At 36.4% G+C, this 19,145-nt stretch overlaps 1 protein-coding gene across 1 annotated transcript in view; it reads left to right on the top strand.

The window, feature by feature from the left end:
• The window catches only part of DEPDC1B (DEP domain containing 1B), an 87,352-nt gene that overhangs the window by 52,328 nt on the left and 15,879 nt on the right, over positions 1–19,145 (top strand). Inside the window, exon 7 of the mRNA XM_047731184.1 lies at positions 2,770–2,910. Within this exon, the coding sequence (XP_047587140.1) occupies positions 2,770–2,910 (141 nt within the window). The remainder of the gene's footprint in view (positions 1–2,769; positions 2,911–19,145) is intronic.

The raw sequence follows: 19,145 nt of genomic DNA, 5'->3' as shown, positions 1-19,145 counted from the left end.
TGAAATAGAAGGTATAAATGCAAAGTTAAATTACCCATTTCTGAATTCCTGGCAAACCAAGGATTTGGAAGTTGATCAGCTGGGAAAGAATAGAGGAAACTGGTAACAAATCTAGGCTACAATATGTTCTGTAATGCATATGAAGATGTGGTTGTGATATAGATTTTTCAGTGATGATCAAAATGTAGTGAAGAGTACAATTTTTCCCTCAAGGGAGTAGTAAACATAAAGCCACAAAAACTTCTGAAAGAAGAGTAGACTAACTGGAATTACTCAACAATGGAGGGGAAAGATGTAAAGAGCAACTTCACAATGTTCTCTGCATGTGTGAGGTGTCTTGTGTTAGGTGGAAGTTCTCAGGAACAGGGACATGGCTCACGTGAATTGAGTGCAGTGCTTTGCAGGTGGTTGGCATATCCGTAAGAATGCTTGTTTGTGTGTCAAAGGAAAAAAAAGATGACCAAAGGGCAAGCATGTCTTTTTGAATAGTTTTGTGACATTATTAAGTTTTCCAAACTCTCATTGGCCTCCCAAATTTACTTGAGTCTTTCAAAGTCATGACCTGTTCCTTTTCCTTCTTATCCTTATTGAGGCAAGTTTCCCATTAAAGTCATCTAATAGGGGACAACAGAAAGGATAGGCTGGCTGATTTACAGGATATTTTGAAGGCCTCTGCCTCCTTTTCTGCAAATTTGCTAACTCCCCTTTTTCTCGCAGGCCCATTGGTAGACCAATATACACGTAGGTCTGGGTACTTTCATTGTTGGCCAGCCTCATGGTTGGCCACAGAATGATGGACTGATAGTAAATATAAAAACAGGTTAACTGTGTTTTTCTTATTTGTGCATGTAGATTATAAGGATTCAATAAAGAAAAGAAAAAAAAAAACCAGATACAGGCAACACTTCTCCAAGATCAGTCAGTAAAAACATTTATAAAAGATATTCTGAAGATGATATAAAAGATATATTTTTTTAAGATTTTATTTATTTATTTGACAGAGAGAGATCACAAGTAGACAGAGAGGCAGGCAGAGAGAGAGAGAGAGAGAGAGAGAGGGAAGCAGGCTCCCTGCTGAGCAGAGAGCCCGATGCGGGCCTCGATCCCAGGACCCTGAGATCATGACCTGAGCCGAAGGCAGCGGCTTAACCCACTGAGCCACCCAGGCGCCCGATATAAAAGATATTCTGAAGACTTTTTGCTTCAGAAGATGATTAAGAAGCAAAAAGTCTTAGAAATATGACCTCCTCTCATAGGGCCCACTGTGCACTTGTATTTTTATGGAAACTTTGTTTTGTTTGTGCATGTTTTTAACAAGAATGATGAAATGTTCATAAAGGAACACTGCTTACACATTGCTCACAACCGCTTACCATGAATTGCTTACTTATCTGGAAGGGAGTAATTCAAGACAATGTGGATTGCTTGCTGAGTCATACCAACCTAATGATTTTAATTGACTAAGCTTGGGGTATTTCAGAGGAGGAAGCAAGCAAGAATGGTGGCTCTGTTGGCTGCTAAGTTAACATGGTACCACAGATAGGTCTTTTGTTATTTTCATTTTAGTCAATCAAATTGAGTTATTTCATAAGAAGTATACAGAATATTGAAAGGTAAGAGGGTTTTTAAGGAGACCAATAAAAAGCCATTTTCATGTGGTCCCATTGGCCTTGAAATGTAAAGGCCCAGAATGTTTTACTGGTTTTTTTTTGTTTGATCCTTTCTCTTTAGTTGGAGTGATTCTGAAGGAAGGGTTTCTTTCAACTTTATTGGTTTATCTTTTGTTTCCCTGAGAACAGAGATCTGTTTGCGTCTAGTTGTTTAGTCTTGTGTTCTGCAGGCCCAGAACTGACCAGTGCACTTGCATTCCTTCCATGCTGTCATGGAAATTGAGAGGACTGGCCAAATTGTTCCTCATGAAGCTGCTTGCCATTTCCCTCAAGGCATGGGCAGCTCCGGTTTGTCTCTCCACTTGGTAATGTAAATCTGTGGTCTGTGCATGGTTTCTTGGGGGCGTTTGCTGCCATTTCTGTAGAGAGCTATGCATTTCTTCTTGTTCTTCTTTGGTCCCAGATACAACAGAATCTTTGCCTTGCTTCTGCTTAGGGTATGGCTGGGACCACATTGTTGTTCCAGGCTTCTTAGAGTTACTGCAACTTTGGAATATGCCCTGCTTGATACACTAACTTTTGAAGGTTGGTTGGAGATCAGATAGTGAGTTTTATAGTTAGAATGAATTATAGGACACAATGTTAAAATCGTCTTTTTTGAATATCTTTAAGAAAAAGAGTAAGTTTTTATTAGTCTGAAGTAGTTTAGTTCAAGGTAGAATTTGATTAACTCAGCTCTGACTCTAGGATTTCATAATACAGCAATGATAGAATAATGAAAAAATTTTCAAATTGCTATATAACTTGCTATTACATATGTGAGCTAATTATCATCTTGATCAACTATGTCAAGACTAGGAAAATGAATATCATCATCTACATTGAACAAAAATGTCTTTCAGATGGTTGTAAAAGAAAGAGTGGGTTTCTTTTAAAATGCAAGTAAGCCATGATTTTCCTCACTGTTTTATAATTATCATTTAGACATAAAGAATATTTGTGTAAGCAAATATATAATGTCAACTTAGATAATACTAATTTCTCCCAACTTATCTGATCTTATTATCTGTACACATCATACATATGCATAGAGACTAATCCTTTGACGTGGTCATCCCGTTAATGTTTCTTTCTCTCTCTCTCTCTCTTTTTCTAACAGGGCCTAATTGTTCAGATTTGAAGCAGCCTATGTATTTAGGATTTGAAAAAGATGTCTTTAAAACCATAGCAGATTACTATGGTTACTTGAAAGAGCCTCTACTTACATTTCATCTTTTTGATGCCTTTGTCAGTGTATTAGGTAAGTTGGAATATAATGAACATGTGTCTGTGTTATTGACATTGAATCATTTTCATTTTTTTCTGTCTTGAGACGTCCATTAGTCAAACCTCCATAGCATATTTGTTTTTGTTTTAAAGATTTTATTCCTTGGGGTGCCTGGGTGGCTCAGTGGGTTAAGTCTTTGCCTTCGGCTCAGGTCATGATCTCAGGGTCCTGGGATCGAGCCTCATTAGGCTCTCTACTCAGCAGGGAGCCTGCCTTCTTGGCCCCCCCCCTCCACCCACCTCTCTGCCTGTCAAATAAGTAAATAAAAAATCTTAAAAAAAAATATTTTATTCATTTATTTGAGAGAGAGAGACAGAGACAGAAAGTGCGAGAGAGAGAGCAATCATGAGTGGGGTGAGGGTTAGGGGGAGAAGCAGGCTCTTTGCTGAGGTGGGAGCCTGATGACAACAACGGACGATGATGACAAGGAAGGATGGATAGACGTGGAGCTCCATCCCTGGACCCTGGGATCATGACCTGAGCTGAACACAGATGCTTAACTGACTAAGCCACCCAGGAGCCCCTCCATAGTATTTTTGAGATAAAAACTGATGAGGTGTTTGCCTGGTTGCTGTCCTACTCTATGAAGGAGGAAAAGAAAATGGTTGAGCTCTGTCAGGAAACTCAAAGCGAGGGCCAATAGTTTTTACTTCTTAAGAAAGAGTAATATACTGTTGTCATTTTTATACCAAAAAGTACAACTTCTGTGGTAGAGAAGAATGTAAATTTGACATTTACTGTTCAGAGTAAATCTACTACTCTGGATATGCCTTCATGAACAGTCAAGTCATGGGAGATGTATTTTCATTTAGAAAGCTAATTTCCTTTCATAGAAGGAACAGGTTTTTGTAGGACTATTTGTTATTTGTGACATGACAAATGAATATAGTAACTTTATCATTCTCTGAAACTTGTTCCTATTCTTCACATAGATCTATACTTCAGAATTTACATTATCAAAAAAGCAGGGTAGAAAGGAAAAACAATCCACATTATTGCTATAGGTCTTTTTTATATTATTCCTTTCTTGTTGGATATCAGATTTTCCTGTTGCTATTGTGATTGTTCAATAAATATTATTGTATTATTGTCAAAATATTTTAATGACCATATCATTGTGTCAGTATCATGCTCTGTTATGTAAATTTGTGGGCGGTTGCATACTCTTTTTCCTGAGTACTGTGGGGTTTAGCCATCTTTCCCTTCCCTTCTCTTCCCTTTCTCCTCTTCCCATCTTATTTTCTTCTTAGAAAGTATGGTTGCGGCCATAGTATCCTCATAAAATAAAGTATCAGCAATATTTGAATAATGTACCTGATCTTACAGTACTTTAAATTTTAAGATTCTGTAGGTTTTCTGATAAGGAACAAAACACAACAAATTGTAAATCATGTGCATAAGAATGAGTGTTTTTTAAGAGAGATTAATATTGGGAACATATGAAACGATTAGACCTGTTAGTAGAGTTTGAGACCACTGGTCGTCTTGGTATTTTGTGTTCAACCAAAGAGGATCGAGGGCTTCTGTCCTTTTGAACATCATGTCTAATGACAAATACTTGCTGCTCTTTAATATGCAAATGGACTCATTGAACCAATTCTCATTTTAGCCACTTACTACCATCCTGCCACTGGTAAAATAAGAATTCTAAGAATTGTATTTTTAAAATTTATTTATTTATTTTGGAGACAGAGTGAGAGAGAGAGTGCGAGTAGGGGAGGAGGTTCAGAAGGAGAGGAGAGTGTGTCTTAAGAAGACTCTGCACTGAGCTCAGAGCCTGATGTGGGGCTTGATCACACAATCCTGAGATCATGACCTAAGCTGAAACCAAGAGTTGGACACTTAACCAACTGAATGACCCAAGTGACCCTAAAGACTGGATTAAAAGTTACTTCTTAGGTTTTCGTCTCATTTTCCATTTTCATAATGTTCTATGGTAAAAATGATCTGGTTTGGAAACCCAAGTACTTGGAACTTTTTTTAGAAAATAAATTACTATTTGAATCAGTTGTGTTCATGACATTACTGGTCCGTTATGCCACTGTTGTCCATTTTGATCTCACCTAGGAATTAAAGCTGATTATTTCCAAGTTGATATCAGAATCGGCCACCCTCTAAAATATTACTTATACAGGGTTTAGAGAAAGATGGACAGAATGGAGAATTTATGGCAGTTTGGTATCAGTAAGAATAATGTGTGTGGATTGTCAAAATGTATTACCTTCTCTGATGCAGTCCTTCTCAAGTGAACATGTATAAGATAGTCTCTTGAAAACCATTTATTTTAAATCCTATTTAGTCAAAGAAGAAGCAGAAATGTTCTATTTCTCTTCTAGATTATCACAACTTGATCACTATATGATTAACAAAAATCATCTGGTTTAGCAATCCTGTTAAAGTCTTTGGTAAAAGGTAATCTATATATGGGTATGTATAAGCCAGATACATAGGTTGAATCTTAGTGGGGTTGACTCATTTCTTCAAACCTCTTGACTTACTTGGATTACAGTAGGATGCTACTAGATAAGTAAGTAATAAATTAGATAATCAGTCTCCTTTGTATAGAAGCTAAAAATTCTACAGCACTTTCAGTGGAAATGACTTTTAGTTTAATTAATGGATTTTTTAAGGTTTATTCCTTTACTTCTAGAATGAGATAAACCAGCCTGATGCAAAACCTGTGACCTTGAGAGCCGTTAGTCACTGATAGTGAAGTAAAACATCTGAGAGTTCTTAAAGAAAAAAACAATATTTTTGAACTAAAATGATTTCATTTGGGTCAACAGTCTGACCTAACAACATGACTGTATAGTAATTCATCTTCATTTCCAAAATGGCAGTTTCTTATTAAGACCAGAATTTGGCTGACTCTTAAATGGGGTGAATGAGGTGGTCTAGTATTCTTCACTCACACTCCACATATACCCTGGAACCCAGTGAGCTGTGTAGCCTGCCATAATTTGCCATATCGAGGAAAAAGGGAGACAAAGGAAGCACAGAAGGGTGGGAGATGGTGTTAGGACAGTTGGGTGACTTGTGGATTGATTAATGTTAAAATCTGAACTCCTGCATTAGTGATCTGAGCCAAAGAAGTATCTGTCTCTGACTGATAGATACATATGGTTTGACCTTTGTGTTTTAAAAAGAAAACTTAATTGATTTGCAAACTTGAAAAACAGGAAACTTACCTAAAGAATTTATGACTCTTTGAAGAGAAAAACTGGCATATCTGGCAGTTCTGGTTTTGAATTTTCCTGGGCACAGACAGCTGCGTCTCTGTAGCTAGAGCCACCACTAGAAGGAGCAAGTGTTCCAGAGACGTGAACTCCGATTTGCAACCTCTCCGATGCTTGCCACTGCTTCTCAGACTCTCAAGCCCAGTTCCCAGTGACTCCCTTTGCTCATTTATTCCTTTTGTCTGCTCCTGCAGGCAGTTGGGCTTCTGGCTCCTGGTTTATTTGCGAGGTGGCTGCAAAATGGAGTAGTTCTTTGCTGTTCCCTACTTCCTAAATATGAAGTTTAGAAAATGCCATTGAAATTCACCAGGTTGATTGTACACTGGAATATCCAACTGAATAGTTGAGATCTTCTGGGTTTTTTAATTTGGAAACATCTTATAAGGGTAGATTTTCCATTCTTTGGTTCTTTTGTCTAATGACTTCTCGGAGATCTTCTGGAGACTCGTGCCATCTTTGCCTTATTACCTCTTGCTCTTATGTTCTTCAGATTATCTCAAGGTCCTCATCCCACTGTAATTCTTAAGGGAAAACAAATTTTTTTTTTTTTCTCCAAAGAGTTCCTAGTTGGTGTGCTTGACCAGACAGAGGGCTCTTGCCCATGTTAGTGCAACGTTCTTGCTGGTGGTACTCTCTGCTCTCAGAGCCCAGGGTTTATGGCTGGAGCTTTTGAAGATATAGATAGCCAAGTTAAGGATGTTGAATCACCTCCAAATAAAATGACTGCTGTTATATCAAGGTTGTCAGATTAAAGTGGGGTTAGATACTCCTTAATGATGGAAATTTAGGGAAATTCTAGATATTCCTTGGCCATAACAAAATACCTAAGCTAGTTATAAATATACTAGTAATCACTAGAATAACTGAAAAAACTTTTGGGGAAAAATATGAAGACCATTCTCATACCATTCATCAAGATAAATTCCAGCTGAATTAGAGAATTAAATGTAAAAAATGCAAAACTAAAATACAGTTGATATTTATCTGCTGTTGGGTGGGTGAAACATTTTCTCAGCATAAAAGCAAAGAAGTCATAAAAATGCTATAGCAGTTTGGAACTCTTAATGTAGGAAAGGGCATCATCTTGTACGTGGGTGAATCTGTGCCTACTTTTAAGCAATTCACAAAGGCTACTTGTTTGCCTTTTCTTCAAAGCCTCTGGAGAAGTAGTCTCTCTTGCTATGTCTTTCTTTAGGCTGGGAGTCCTTGCCAACTGCTCTGTAGTCTGAATTCTTTTGCCTTAGTATAAACCTTTCCTTTTTATACCTCTTCTCAGTGAAAATGAAACAGGACCCCCCCCAACTTTGATTGTTCGAAAACTACCAATGAACCTTCTCGAGTCCTTGAGTCTCTTATTCACTGGCTGAACAGACATGGTCTCATTGGCCTTTCAAGAAAATCTGGGCCCTCTTAAAAGTCTTACATTTCACTTCTTATTTGAAGCACCCACAAGGGATAGCTTTTTGATAACATTACATGTCTTAGTGGAAACATCAGGCAGGTCTACTTTGCAAAAAATAAGAATTTGTGTTTGGGGTGATTTCAGAGTGGAAATCTGATGTAATCATTGGAGAATGGGAAGGACAGTGACAAAGGTAGGGGTCCCACAAAGCACTGAGAACTCTCAACCTGTCATGTGGTCTTCATGGCTGAGGTGTCACTTAATATCTAATAATACAGAACATTATTTTAGTTGTGTTTATTTTTATCATAAGGAATAGTTGGGTTTCTTTGAGTATTTGATTATTTACTCACTTATCCTCCATCAATCTAGCTAATAATGGAGTGTTTCCCTGATGGAAAAAAGTCTTACAAGTGAATTATGTAAGTTCTTTGGTTGATTGTTTACTATTTTTTCATTATTTTATTCTTATTTCACCAATGGGAACATCACGAAACTCCAGTAACTTGGTTTGTTGACCTAAGTGTACCCGCTTCAATGAGTCACTCCGCCTTTTGAGACCCTGGTTTTCTCATTGATAAATGGCAGTAATGCCTGTTATGCTTCTAGATTTCAAAATATGAAACCTAATGCAATGGGTTATACTTATTTACCTACTAAGTTTCATTCTTTTGTTTCAAAAAAATATAGAAAATTGAACCAATGTATAAATTAAGATAGGGCAATCATATGTTGCTATCTGGCCATGTCTTCTCTCAGATGATAGCAAGATATTTTTTTATGTGAAACTACTTGTGATAGATCTTTATAATCTGTAATTGGGGTAAGGACTCGTATATCATTCTGAAATGCAAGAAACAAGTTACTTCATTACAGAATGTCCTTGTCATTTTCTTGAAAAGGAAGGCTCAGTATTCTTTTTTTTTTAGCAATATATGTGAACTACAACACACACTTAAATTTTTTTTTTTTTTTTTTTTTTTTTAATTTGACAGAGAGATCACAAGCAGGCAGAGAGGCAGGCAGAGAGAGAGGAGGAAGCAGGCTCCCCGAGAGAGCAGAGAACCCGATGCGGGGCTCGATCCCAGGACTCCGAGATCATGACCTGAGCCGAAGGCAGCGGCTTAACCCACTGAGCCACCCAGGCGCCCCAAGACTCAGTATTTTTATGATGTTGAGATTATAGAAATAATGAGAGACAAAAAGTTATTCTATTAGCTTTTATTGAGCAAAATTAAATTAATCCAAAGAATAAAATATTAACCACATTGAAACTCTTTGGTTATAAAATGAGAGAGAATGTTAATGTCCTTCAGAAGTTCTTAAAACCTAAACCCCCCCCCCCATGAATCTTAAAAGCTCTTTAAAATAAGCCATAGTTTTTGATCTTGAAGAATCCAAAGGTACTTGTTGAAGATGTGTTTGAGTTCAACAGTAGACTGGCATGTGTTAATTTATTTTTTATTTTTTAAGAAGATTTTATTTATTTATTTGACAGAGAGAGAGGGAAAGGACAAGTAAGGAGAGTGGGAGAGGGAGAAGCAGGCTCCCCGCTGAGCAGGGCGCCTGAGGCAGGCTGGATCCCAAGACCCTGGGATCATGATCTGACATGAAGGCAGCCAGCGGCTTAACCGAGCTACCGAGGTGCCCAAGGAAGCCTTCTTTGTTATTATTTGTAATTTAAAGCTAAGTTCTCTTGCAGTCATTTTTCCCGAGTTCTACAACATGCTTTCATCAGTAAACTTTTACCAAAAGAAAAAGAAAAGATTAGGTAATGGTCAGCAATGAGAAAGAAGTTAGGAAACAAACAGAGAAGTCAGATTAAACTATTTTTGAGAATCTAAGTATTCCTATATGTGTTTGAACTGAGGAAAGCATTATGTAGCATTCCAAGATTCAAAAGCAGATCTAGAAGTGAGTCCTGCTTTGACATTTCAACAGATTGAAAAATAACTTCCTTGGGACTGGATGCCAAGGACTGAAGTATTACAAGCACATCAAACCTCAACCTTTTCCCCATACACCTTCCCTTTGATCATATTCATACCGCTTCATGGAGCACCAGTGTGCTAAGAATCTTTTACTCCTTCGTCATGGGTCTGTCTCCTGCGCTCAGACCCAGGATTTCTGTCTGGTTCTGGCTCTGTATTCCTGGATGTTCGTTCTATAAAAGCCTTGGTTTAAACTCAGTAGTTCGTAAGCCACTATTTCAGAAATTGTATTTTAGATGTGAATTCTCTGTAGCAGGACAGTATTAAACAAAGAAAAAGACAGAATAGTGTACAAATATTGGAGTACATTGTATATAGTAAGAGTAGGTAATTTTATACACTTTTTTGTTTTAGTTAAATAACTATGTATTTGCACATATATTGTGATGTAACATGTTTTTTAATTTTAGTTGTAGTAAGAAAATTTTTGAAAAAACACTGCTCTAAATTTCATCTCTAACTATATAACATGGTGATTATGAGGGTTTAATAACTGAGAAGATCTCTCAGAAAGTATAATACTGCTCAAATATTACTATTAATTTTAGTTCATTGTCAAAGATGCTTATACTACCAATGGTTTGTACTTTACACTTAGATAAAACCTTTTTTACCTATGGATCGTATTTTTTAGAGTTATATTCAGTTTTTCATTCCTTTGTGTGGTGGAATTAGCATTTTCAAGTGGTTTAGAAGTTTCTTCAGGGATACACTACATTGTATTTTTACTTAATAAGAGAGAAATGAGGAATGGCTATCACCTGGCTTTCATTTTGAACTCTCAAGGAAATGGTTTTATGGGCCCTCTTTGATATAAAGGAGCTAGTTTCAGATTTCACTATGTTGCGAAATTCTCTATTCTTTTTACTGTCTAATCCTTGCCCCCCAGTTGAAAAATGCAGAGTGGTATTCTATTCCACTATCTACCTGTTCAATATTTGTGCATATTCTTTGAGTCAACCTTTCTTCTTGTAGGAATTTATCCTGAGGAAATAATTGGCACATGGACAAAGCGAGTCATATAGCATGGTATTTAGGTGTGCATGCCCCTGGTGTGTGTGGGCTCACATCACATCCTGCCACTAAATAGCTGTGTGACTTGGGCAAGTGACCTCATCTCTTTAAGCCTAACTTTCTTTTTCTGTAAGTGGGAATAATGATTATTATCTCCCTTACACAGTTGTTAGGAGGATTAAATGAGACAGTATTTGGGGTTTAGAACACTGTTCAGTGCATAATAAAATGCTTAATAAATGTTAACTATTTTCTTCATCATAGAAATTAGTTTTCTTATTATAAATGTTAGCTGCTATTATGCTAATTTTCTTATTCGTTCTAATTTTTAATGGTGGAAAGATAAACTCCAAAAACCACTATCAAATAAAATTCTTTTCTGTAGTGGAAGATCTTGTCCTCAAGTGTTACAGTATTTTGTGAAATTCGTATGTTTTTACGTGTGTAGTAGAACTATTCGCTGTCATCAAGATTAATGGCATGGAAGTGCTGCATATCACTACATTCTACAAACAAAGATTTTATTTTATTTTTAATCATTTTTATTTGGCACCTATAATGATGTGATAAACAGGGGCACAGTTTAATGTCTTTGGGACTAGATTCTTCCCCTTGTCTATAGTATCTATGTTTCTAATACTAAGGGAATTCTAGGTGTACAACTTTTTATGCTATTGCCTCTTTAAACATTCAAAAATATTTAAAAAGAATAATTTAAAAATATTAAAAAGAATAATAAAGTAGTCCCCTGCCAATTTCCCAATATTCTACTGATTAATATTTTTGTGAGTACAAGTTGTAACTTTGATATGGTTGAGAAATGCTGTTAGTTTATGTCTGCTTTATTCCATAGGTTCAACGTTTTTTTAAAATATAGGTTTACTTAATGACTACCTAGGGCTTTAAGGCTTTTTCCCCAGGCTCCAGGAAATTTTGCCGGTTAGATTACTTATGATATAACACAAGCACACTAGATGGCTGCCAGATAAACTTTCTTAAACATAATCCAAAATTAAAACTTTTTTATTTAGGATTTATATAGTAACCAAGAAAAATACATCTGTGCATGTTAATAAAGGATATGGACTATGGTATTAATTCAAGAGTGTAATGTTTTAAAGAACAATTGATAATTGCTGACCATTCAATTTTAACACTAAATTAAAATGAAGAAGAGTTTGTTGAAAGGGGGGTTGTAATTATGTTTTGATATTTATGCATGTAAAGGAAGATGAGAATATAGTTGTGAATCCCAGCTGTATTTCTGGGGCAAGTCTTAACTACTTTGGCACAGACATTAAATAGTTTGACCATTTTTTAAAAAGTTAAACTTCAGTTGCCATGTGAGTTAGTATGTCCACTCTTAGGTGTATACAAAACAGTTGACAACATATGTCACCCAGCAACTAAATATTCATAGCAACATTAATCATAATAACCAGAAAGTGGAAATAACAGAAATGTCCATCGGATGAAAAATGAAAAAAAGGTAGCATATCCATACAATAGAATGCTTTGCATTTATCAAAAGGAATGAAAGGCTGTTACATTCTATAACATGGTTGAAACTTGAAAACAGTATTCTAAGTGAAAGAAGCCAGATACAAAATGTTTTGTATGATTCCATTTATATGAAATGTTCAGAACAGGCAAATCTATGACAGTGATAGTGTTTTCCAGGGGCTGAGGGGAGGAGAGAATGGGGAGTAACTGCTAACTGGTATGGAGATTTCTTTTTGGAATGACAGAAATATTCTGGAATTAGATAGTGGTGATGGGCCTAACTTAATGAATACACTAAAAATTGCTGAATTGTACACTCAAAAAAAGATAATCTTATAATAAAAAAAAATTTCACCGAGTGGGATTAGGAACAGAGTAGACACTGCAGAAGAAAAAGATCAATGAACTTCCATGTATAGCAATAAAAGCTAGCCTAAAGAAAACACAGAGAGAGCAAAGTCCAGGAAAAAAAAAAAAAAACACAATAAAACAACAGGCATCAAACACAGCCCCAGTGACATGTAGGACAATATCAAGTAGTCTGATAAACATGTAATTGGAATCCTGGTGGAAGCCCCTAAAAACTAGCTCATGAATTTTTCTTTTTAACCCCGTCCCCATCATTCTTAGAGCACTTTCTTATTTCTGGCAGGAAAAGATCTTCTTGTTCTTTCCCTAGACCTGGAATCAGGCATTTCCTTAAGAATTCATCGTTCCTTTGAGTAGAGAATGAGATATAGAAGCCAAGATTTAGTGCTTGATGTGTTCATTGTTATTGGAAGTATTGTTTGTAGATAGAATTCTCCTGTTTGCTATAGAATCCCCACTTCCTTGATAATTATGGGACTGCTGTGATTGTTCATCGATGCTGTGACATGTTCATCCATGTTTATGTGATCTGAGTCTGACACTGCAAATGATCAAACACGGTAACAGCGTCAGCAGCTCCAGCTACTCCCCCTCAGAGCCCTCCAAACATGGCTTAAGACCCTGAATTGGCCCTTTTGCTTCATGTCACAAGGTCAAAACACAGCTGGAGCTTTTTAATTTTTGCAGTCTGAGGTGTGTGAAAAGCAATTTTGTTGCTGTTTATTGGTCATGTGGGTTTCTTCTTGGGTGAAATACTTTTTCTGTCCTTTATTAATTTTTTCTTTTCTTTTTTTTTTTTTTTGCATTCTAAAAATATATTTTAGATACTATTTCGTTATACATTGTGTCTTACATATACCATTTCCTAGTTTGTGGCTTCTCTTTAGGTTTTAATCAAAAGGTAAAAAACTTTTATTTTGGTCAAATTTATTTACTTGTGTATCTTTAAGAAATCTTTCAGACACAAAGAGATTCTGTAATTCTAAGATTTTTAAGTTTTGTTTTTTTGTGTTTGGGTAATTTCTCGATTCATTTAATTTATTTCTTAAATTGACTGTATTAATCAAAACCACATTGAGATATTAACTTATATCAGTTGGAATGGCAAAAAATAATAGGACAGGAAACAAGTGTTGGCGAGGATGTGGAGAAAGGGGTACCCTCTTACCGTGTTGGTGGGAATGCAAGTGGGTGCAGCCACTCTGGAAAACAGTATGGCGGTTCCTCAAGATGAGCCACCCTAATAACCCAATAATGTACCAATTTTAAGTACAGTTCAGTGAGTTTTGATGAATGTATACTAGTGTAATTACTATTGCAATTAAGGTAACAAACCCTTTCCATTACTCCTGAAGATTCTTTTTTTTTTTTCCACTTTTTTTTTATTATGTTCAGTTAGCCATTGTATAGTACATCATTAGTTTTTGATGTAGTGTTCAGTGATTCACTAGCTGCATAAAACACCCAGTGTTCATCACAAAATGTGCCCTCCTTATTGCCCATCGCCTGGTGACTCCATCCCACCCCCCCGCAACCGAAACCTTCAGTTTGTTTCCCAGAGTCCATAGTCTCTCATGGTTCATCTCCCTCCCCAGTTTCTCCCCCTTCAGTTTTCCATCCCTTCCCCTATGGTTCTCTGCACTATTCCTTATATTCCACATATGAGCGAAACCATAGAATTGTTTCTCTGCCTGACTTATTTGACTTAGCATAATCCCCTCCAGTTCCATCCATGTCGATGCAAATGGTAGGTATTCATTCTTTCTGATGGCTGAGTAATATTCCATTGTGATCCATATATGAATCACATATTTTTTTATCCATTCATCTGTTGAAGGGCCTCTCAGCTCCTTCCACGGCTTGGCTATTGTGTACATTTCTGCTATGAACACTGGAGTGCATGTGCCCCTTCTCATTACACCTGTATCTTTGGGGTAAATACCTAGCAGTGCAATTGCTGGGTCATAGGGTAGCTCTCTTTTTAATGTCTTGAGGAAACTCCATCCTGTTTCCAGAGTGGCATACCAGCTTGCGTTCCCACCAACAGTGTAACAGGGCTCCCCTTTCTCCACATCCTTGCCAACACTTGTCTCCTATCTTGTTAATTTTTGCCATTTTAACTGGTGTAAGATGATATCACATTGTGGTTTTGACTTGTATCCTGCCACATTGTTGAAAGGACAGCCTTTGCAGTATCCCATAGGTTCTGGACCAATGTGTTTTCATTCTCATTAGTTTTCATGACTTGTTTAAGTTCTTCCTTAATTTCCTGGTTGACCCAGTCATTCTTTAGTAGGATGTTCTTTAACTTCCACATGTTTCAATTCCTTCCAAATTTTTTCTTGTGATTGAGTTTCAGTTTCAAGGCACTGTGGTCAGATAACATGCAGGGAATAATCTCAGTCTTTTAGTATTGGTTGAGACCTGATTTGTGACCATGTATGTTACCTATTCTGGAGGAAGTTCCTTGTGCATTCAAGAAGAATGAGTATTATTTTGTTTTAGGGTGGATTGTTCTATATGTATCTGCAAAGTCCATCTGGTCCACTGGGTCATTCAAAGCTCTTGTTTCTTTGTTAATCTTCTGCTTAGATGACCTGTCCATTGCTGAGAGGTCTAATAGTATTAATGTATTATTATCAATATGATTCTTTATTTTGGTTAACAGTTGGCTTATGTAGTTGGCTGCTCTCATGTTGGGGGCAGAGATACTTAAAATTGTTTCTGTGGGATAGTTTTAAGTATGATAATAGTGTTCCTTTACATCTTTTACTACAGTCTTTGGTTTAAAAATCCAACTTGTCTAATATGAGAATTGCTACCCCAGCTTTCTTTTGAGGTCCATTTACATGATAAATGGTTCTCCATCCCCTTACTTTCAATCCAGAGGTGTCTTTAGGTTCAGAATGAGTCTTTTGTAGGCAGAATATGGATGGGTCCTGTCTTTTTATCCAATCTGAAACCTGTGCCATTTCATTTTTCAGGCTGTTCACGTTGAGAGTAACTATTGAAAGATATCAATTTAGTGCCATCGTATTGCCTGTGAAGTCCCTGTTTCTGTAGATTATCTCTGTTACTTTCTGGTCTATATTACTCTTGGGGTCTTTTTTCTTTTATAGAACCCTCCCCTCTCTGGCTGCCTTGGTGGTCACATATCCTTTCACTTTCTGCCTGTCCTGGAAGCTCTTTGTCTCTCCATCCATTCTGAATGACAGCCTTGCTCAATAAAGTATTCTTGGTTGCATGTTCATCTCATTTAGTACCCTATTATGTCTTGCCAGGTCTCTATGGACAGGTCTAATGTTATTCTGATATTCCTCCCTCCATAGGTAAGACATCTCTTTCCCCTAGCTGCTCTCAGGATAGCTGCCTTGGCTCTAAAATTACCAAGTTTTACTATTATATACCGGAGCATTGGTCTATTTTTATTGATCTTGGGAGGGGTCCTCTCTGCCTCTTGGACAGGGATCCTCCTTTTCGTCCCCAGATTAGGTAAGTTCTCAGCTATGGTTTGCTGAGAACTTTCTCTCTCTCTCTACCCCCTCAGGGATCCCGATAATTCTGACCTTGGAATGTTTCATGGTGTCATTGATCTCTCTACTTCTGATCTCATGAGCTTATAGTTGTTTAACTCTATCATTTCTGACTTCTTTCCTTTCTATCAGCTTATCTTCTAGATCACTAATTCATTCTTTCTCATTTACCTTGGCATTCAGAGTATCCAGTTTAGACAACATCTCCTTCATAGCATTTTTAATTTCATTGACAGTAACTCTACATTCTGCCCTTAAAGATTCTATACTGTCACTAATAGTTTTCTCAAGCCTAAATAGTAACTTTATAAATGTTACACTGAAATCTTTTTCTGACATCTTCCTTAGATCCATATCCATTAAGTCTGTGGCAGAGGCCATTGTCTCTGGTTCTTTCCTTCGTTGGGAGCTCCTCCTCCTAGTCATTATCTTGAGGGATGGCTGAGGGAATGTACAGAGTCCAAAATATCAACCACGACACAGGCAAGATGAACCTAAGGAAAATCTGGAGTGTCGGAAGCCACCAATCTCATGCTGATTTTGTGGGTGTTCAGGATGGTTTGGTAGATATCCAGCTCAATTCAGGGGACCGGCAGTGGCAATGAGTTTCCCTACTCCTCCACCATCTTGCCTTTTTTTCCACTTCTGAAGTTTCACTTGTGCTCTTTCTTCAGCAGTACCCAACCCCATACTGGCACCAGACAACCGGAAATAGAAGTTTTCTATGCTATAGGTCGGGTTTTCTTTGTAAGAGTTGCATACAAGTGAAAGTATGCAGTATGTACTTTCTATCTGGCTTCTTTTGCTCAACACAGTATTTTTGAGATTTCATTCATGTTACAGGTACCAGTAGTTGTTACACTGTTTTGCTGAGTATTCTATTGCATGGATATAGTACAAACCACAATTATCTTCTCACTTGTTGAGGAACATGTGGATTGTATTCAGTCTTGGACTACTATGAATAAGGCTCTATGAACATATGTCTTAACTTCTTTTGTATAAATAGGAGTGGAATTATTGAGTCATGTGATAAATGTATGTTGACTTTCATTATGAAACTGACAAGCTCTTTTCCAAAACAGTTGTGTCATTTTACATTCCCATCAGTGATGCATGAGAGTTTTAGTAGCTCTAAATCCTTATTAACATTTGGCACTGTCAGTCTTTTGTTTTACCTCACCTAGTGGGTATGTGGTAGTATATTTTCATGGTTTTTAGCTGTATTTTTCTGATGACTAGTAATGTTAAGCATGTTTTTGTTTGCCCAGTGGCTGTTCTGTATTTTCTTTTGCAAAGTGTCTTAAAATATTCTGGTTTTTATTGGCTTGTTTGTTCTCTTATTATTGAGTTGTAAGAGTTATTTCCATATTCAGTGTGTAACCCAGACTGTGCTTTTCTTTTTCCTTTTCTTAATAATGTCTGGAAAAGCAGAAGCTTTTCATTTTGATGAAGTCCATTTTGTCATTTTCTTTTATGATTTGTGCTTTTTGGTCTCAAGAAATCTTTGCCTAAGTTTAAATATTGTATTGCTTCACATATAATGTTACCACCTTACCATAATATCTTTTTATATTTTCTCCTGCCCTTTGTGATATTGTTGTCATACATTTTTGTCTGACATGTATTTTATAGCATCTGTTATAAACCATATTGTATGTTATTTTTTCTTTAGACAGGTAATTTTCTTTTAAAGAAATTAAGGAATAAAAAGAAGTCTTATTTATTCATATGTTAACCTTTTCTGGTAATCTTCATTCCTTTATGCAGATTTAGGTTTCCATCAGGTATCACTTTCCTTCTGTTTGAAAAATGTCCTTTAACATTTTTTTTATGGTAGAGGTGTCTTGGCAGCAGATTTTCTCAGCTTTTTTGGGGGGTAGGGAATTCTGAAAAGTCTTTGTTCAGACTTAGTTCTGAAAAGTATTTTCAGCGGATATAGAATTCTAAGTTAACGGTTTTCTTTTATCAGCACTTTGATGATGTCTTCTGGCTTGGATATTTAAAGATGTCTTCTGGCTTGAATCATTTCTGTTGAAAAGTCTGTGATCATTACTTATTTTTGTTCCTCTGTTTATAATGTATCTTTTTTTTCCTTTTGCTTTTGACAATTTCTTTATCACTGATTTTTTAGGAATTTAATTATAATACACTTCTAAGAGGTTTCTGTTTTTATTGCCCTTTGATTAACTGATTTTTTTCCCTATGTTGATTAATAGATTTCACACCAAATTTGGAAAGTTTTTAGGCATTATTTCTTCAATTATTTTTTCTGTGACTCCTTCCACTTTTCTAATGACTCATTTTAGGTCACTTGGTATTTTCCCTCCAGTTGCTGCAGCTCTCTTCATTTCTTTCCCTTACTTTTTGTCTTCTTTGCTTCTGTTTTGGCTAATTCATTCTATTGTCTAAGTCTTCTTTGTTTTCTTTTGAAATGTTAGTCTGCTATGGTTCCCTTCCAGTGAGTGGTTTTTTGTTGTTGTTTTTTTTTTAGAGGATTAATTTTTTTTCATCTCTAGAAGTACCATTTGGTTCTCTCTTACATCTTCCATTTGTCTCCTTCCTGTATTGAGATATATATATATATATATATATATATGTATATATATATATATATATATTTTTTTTTTTTAAATACAAGAACTAGAATACCTTTTGTAACACACTTTTCTCTAAATCCTTCATCTCTGTCATTTCTGGTGCTATTTTTATGATTTTCTACTGATATACGGGAGGTCACACCTTTCTGCTCCTTGGCTTATCTAGTTATTTTGTTTGAACAAAATTTTTGTCATTGTTGAGTGTCTCAATTTTATTGTCTTCCTTTGAAGATGGTGAGCTTTGTTCTGTTAGGTAGTTAATGTAACTGAATTAGATTCATCTGCATCTTATTTTTAAAGCTATTTTTCAGACCCAACTAGACTAACCTTTTCTGAAGGGGAGTCTGGTCCTACTGTTGAAGCATAAACTGATAGCTTTCTACATAATGCCTTCTGTCATGAGCAGGGCTGTCTACTCTGTGAGCTCTGGGAACCATTCAGTTCAAAGCTCATGGGTTGTTTTTTGTATGACCTCAGCTTTGCTTTAATCATGTATGTGCTTTTCGGTATTCATCAGAGTCTCAGGGGATTTTGCTGCAGCTTTATGGAACCCTTTTCCT

This window comes from Lutra lutra, chromosome 5, assembly GCF_902655055.1.
Source record: "Lutra lutra chromosome 5, mLutLut1.2, whole genome shotgun sequence".
Lineage (NCBI taxonomy): Eukaryota > Metazoa > Chordata > Mammalia > Carnivora > Mustelidae > Lutra > Lutra lutra.
Note: the sequence above shows the minus strand (reverse complement) of the source record. Positions and strands in the feature narration are given on the sequence as shown.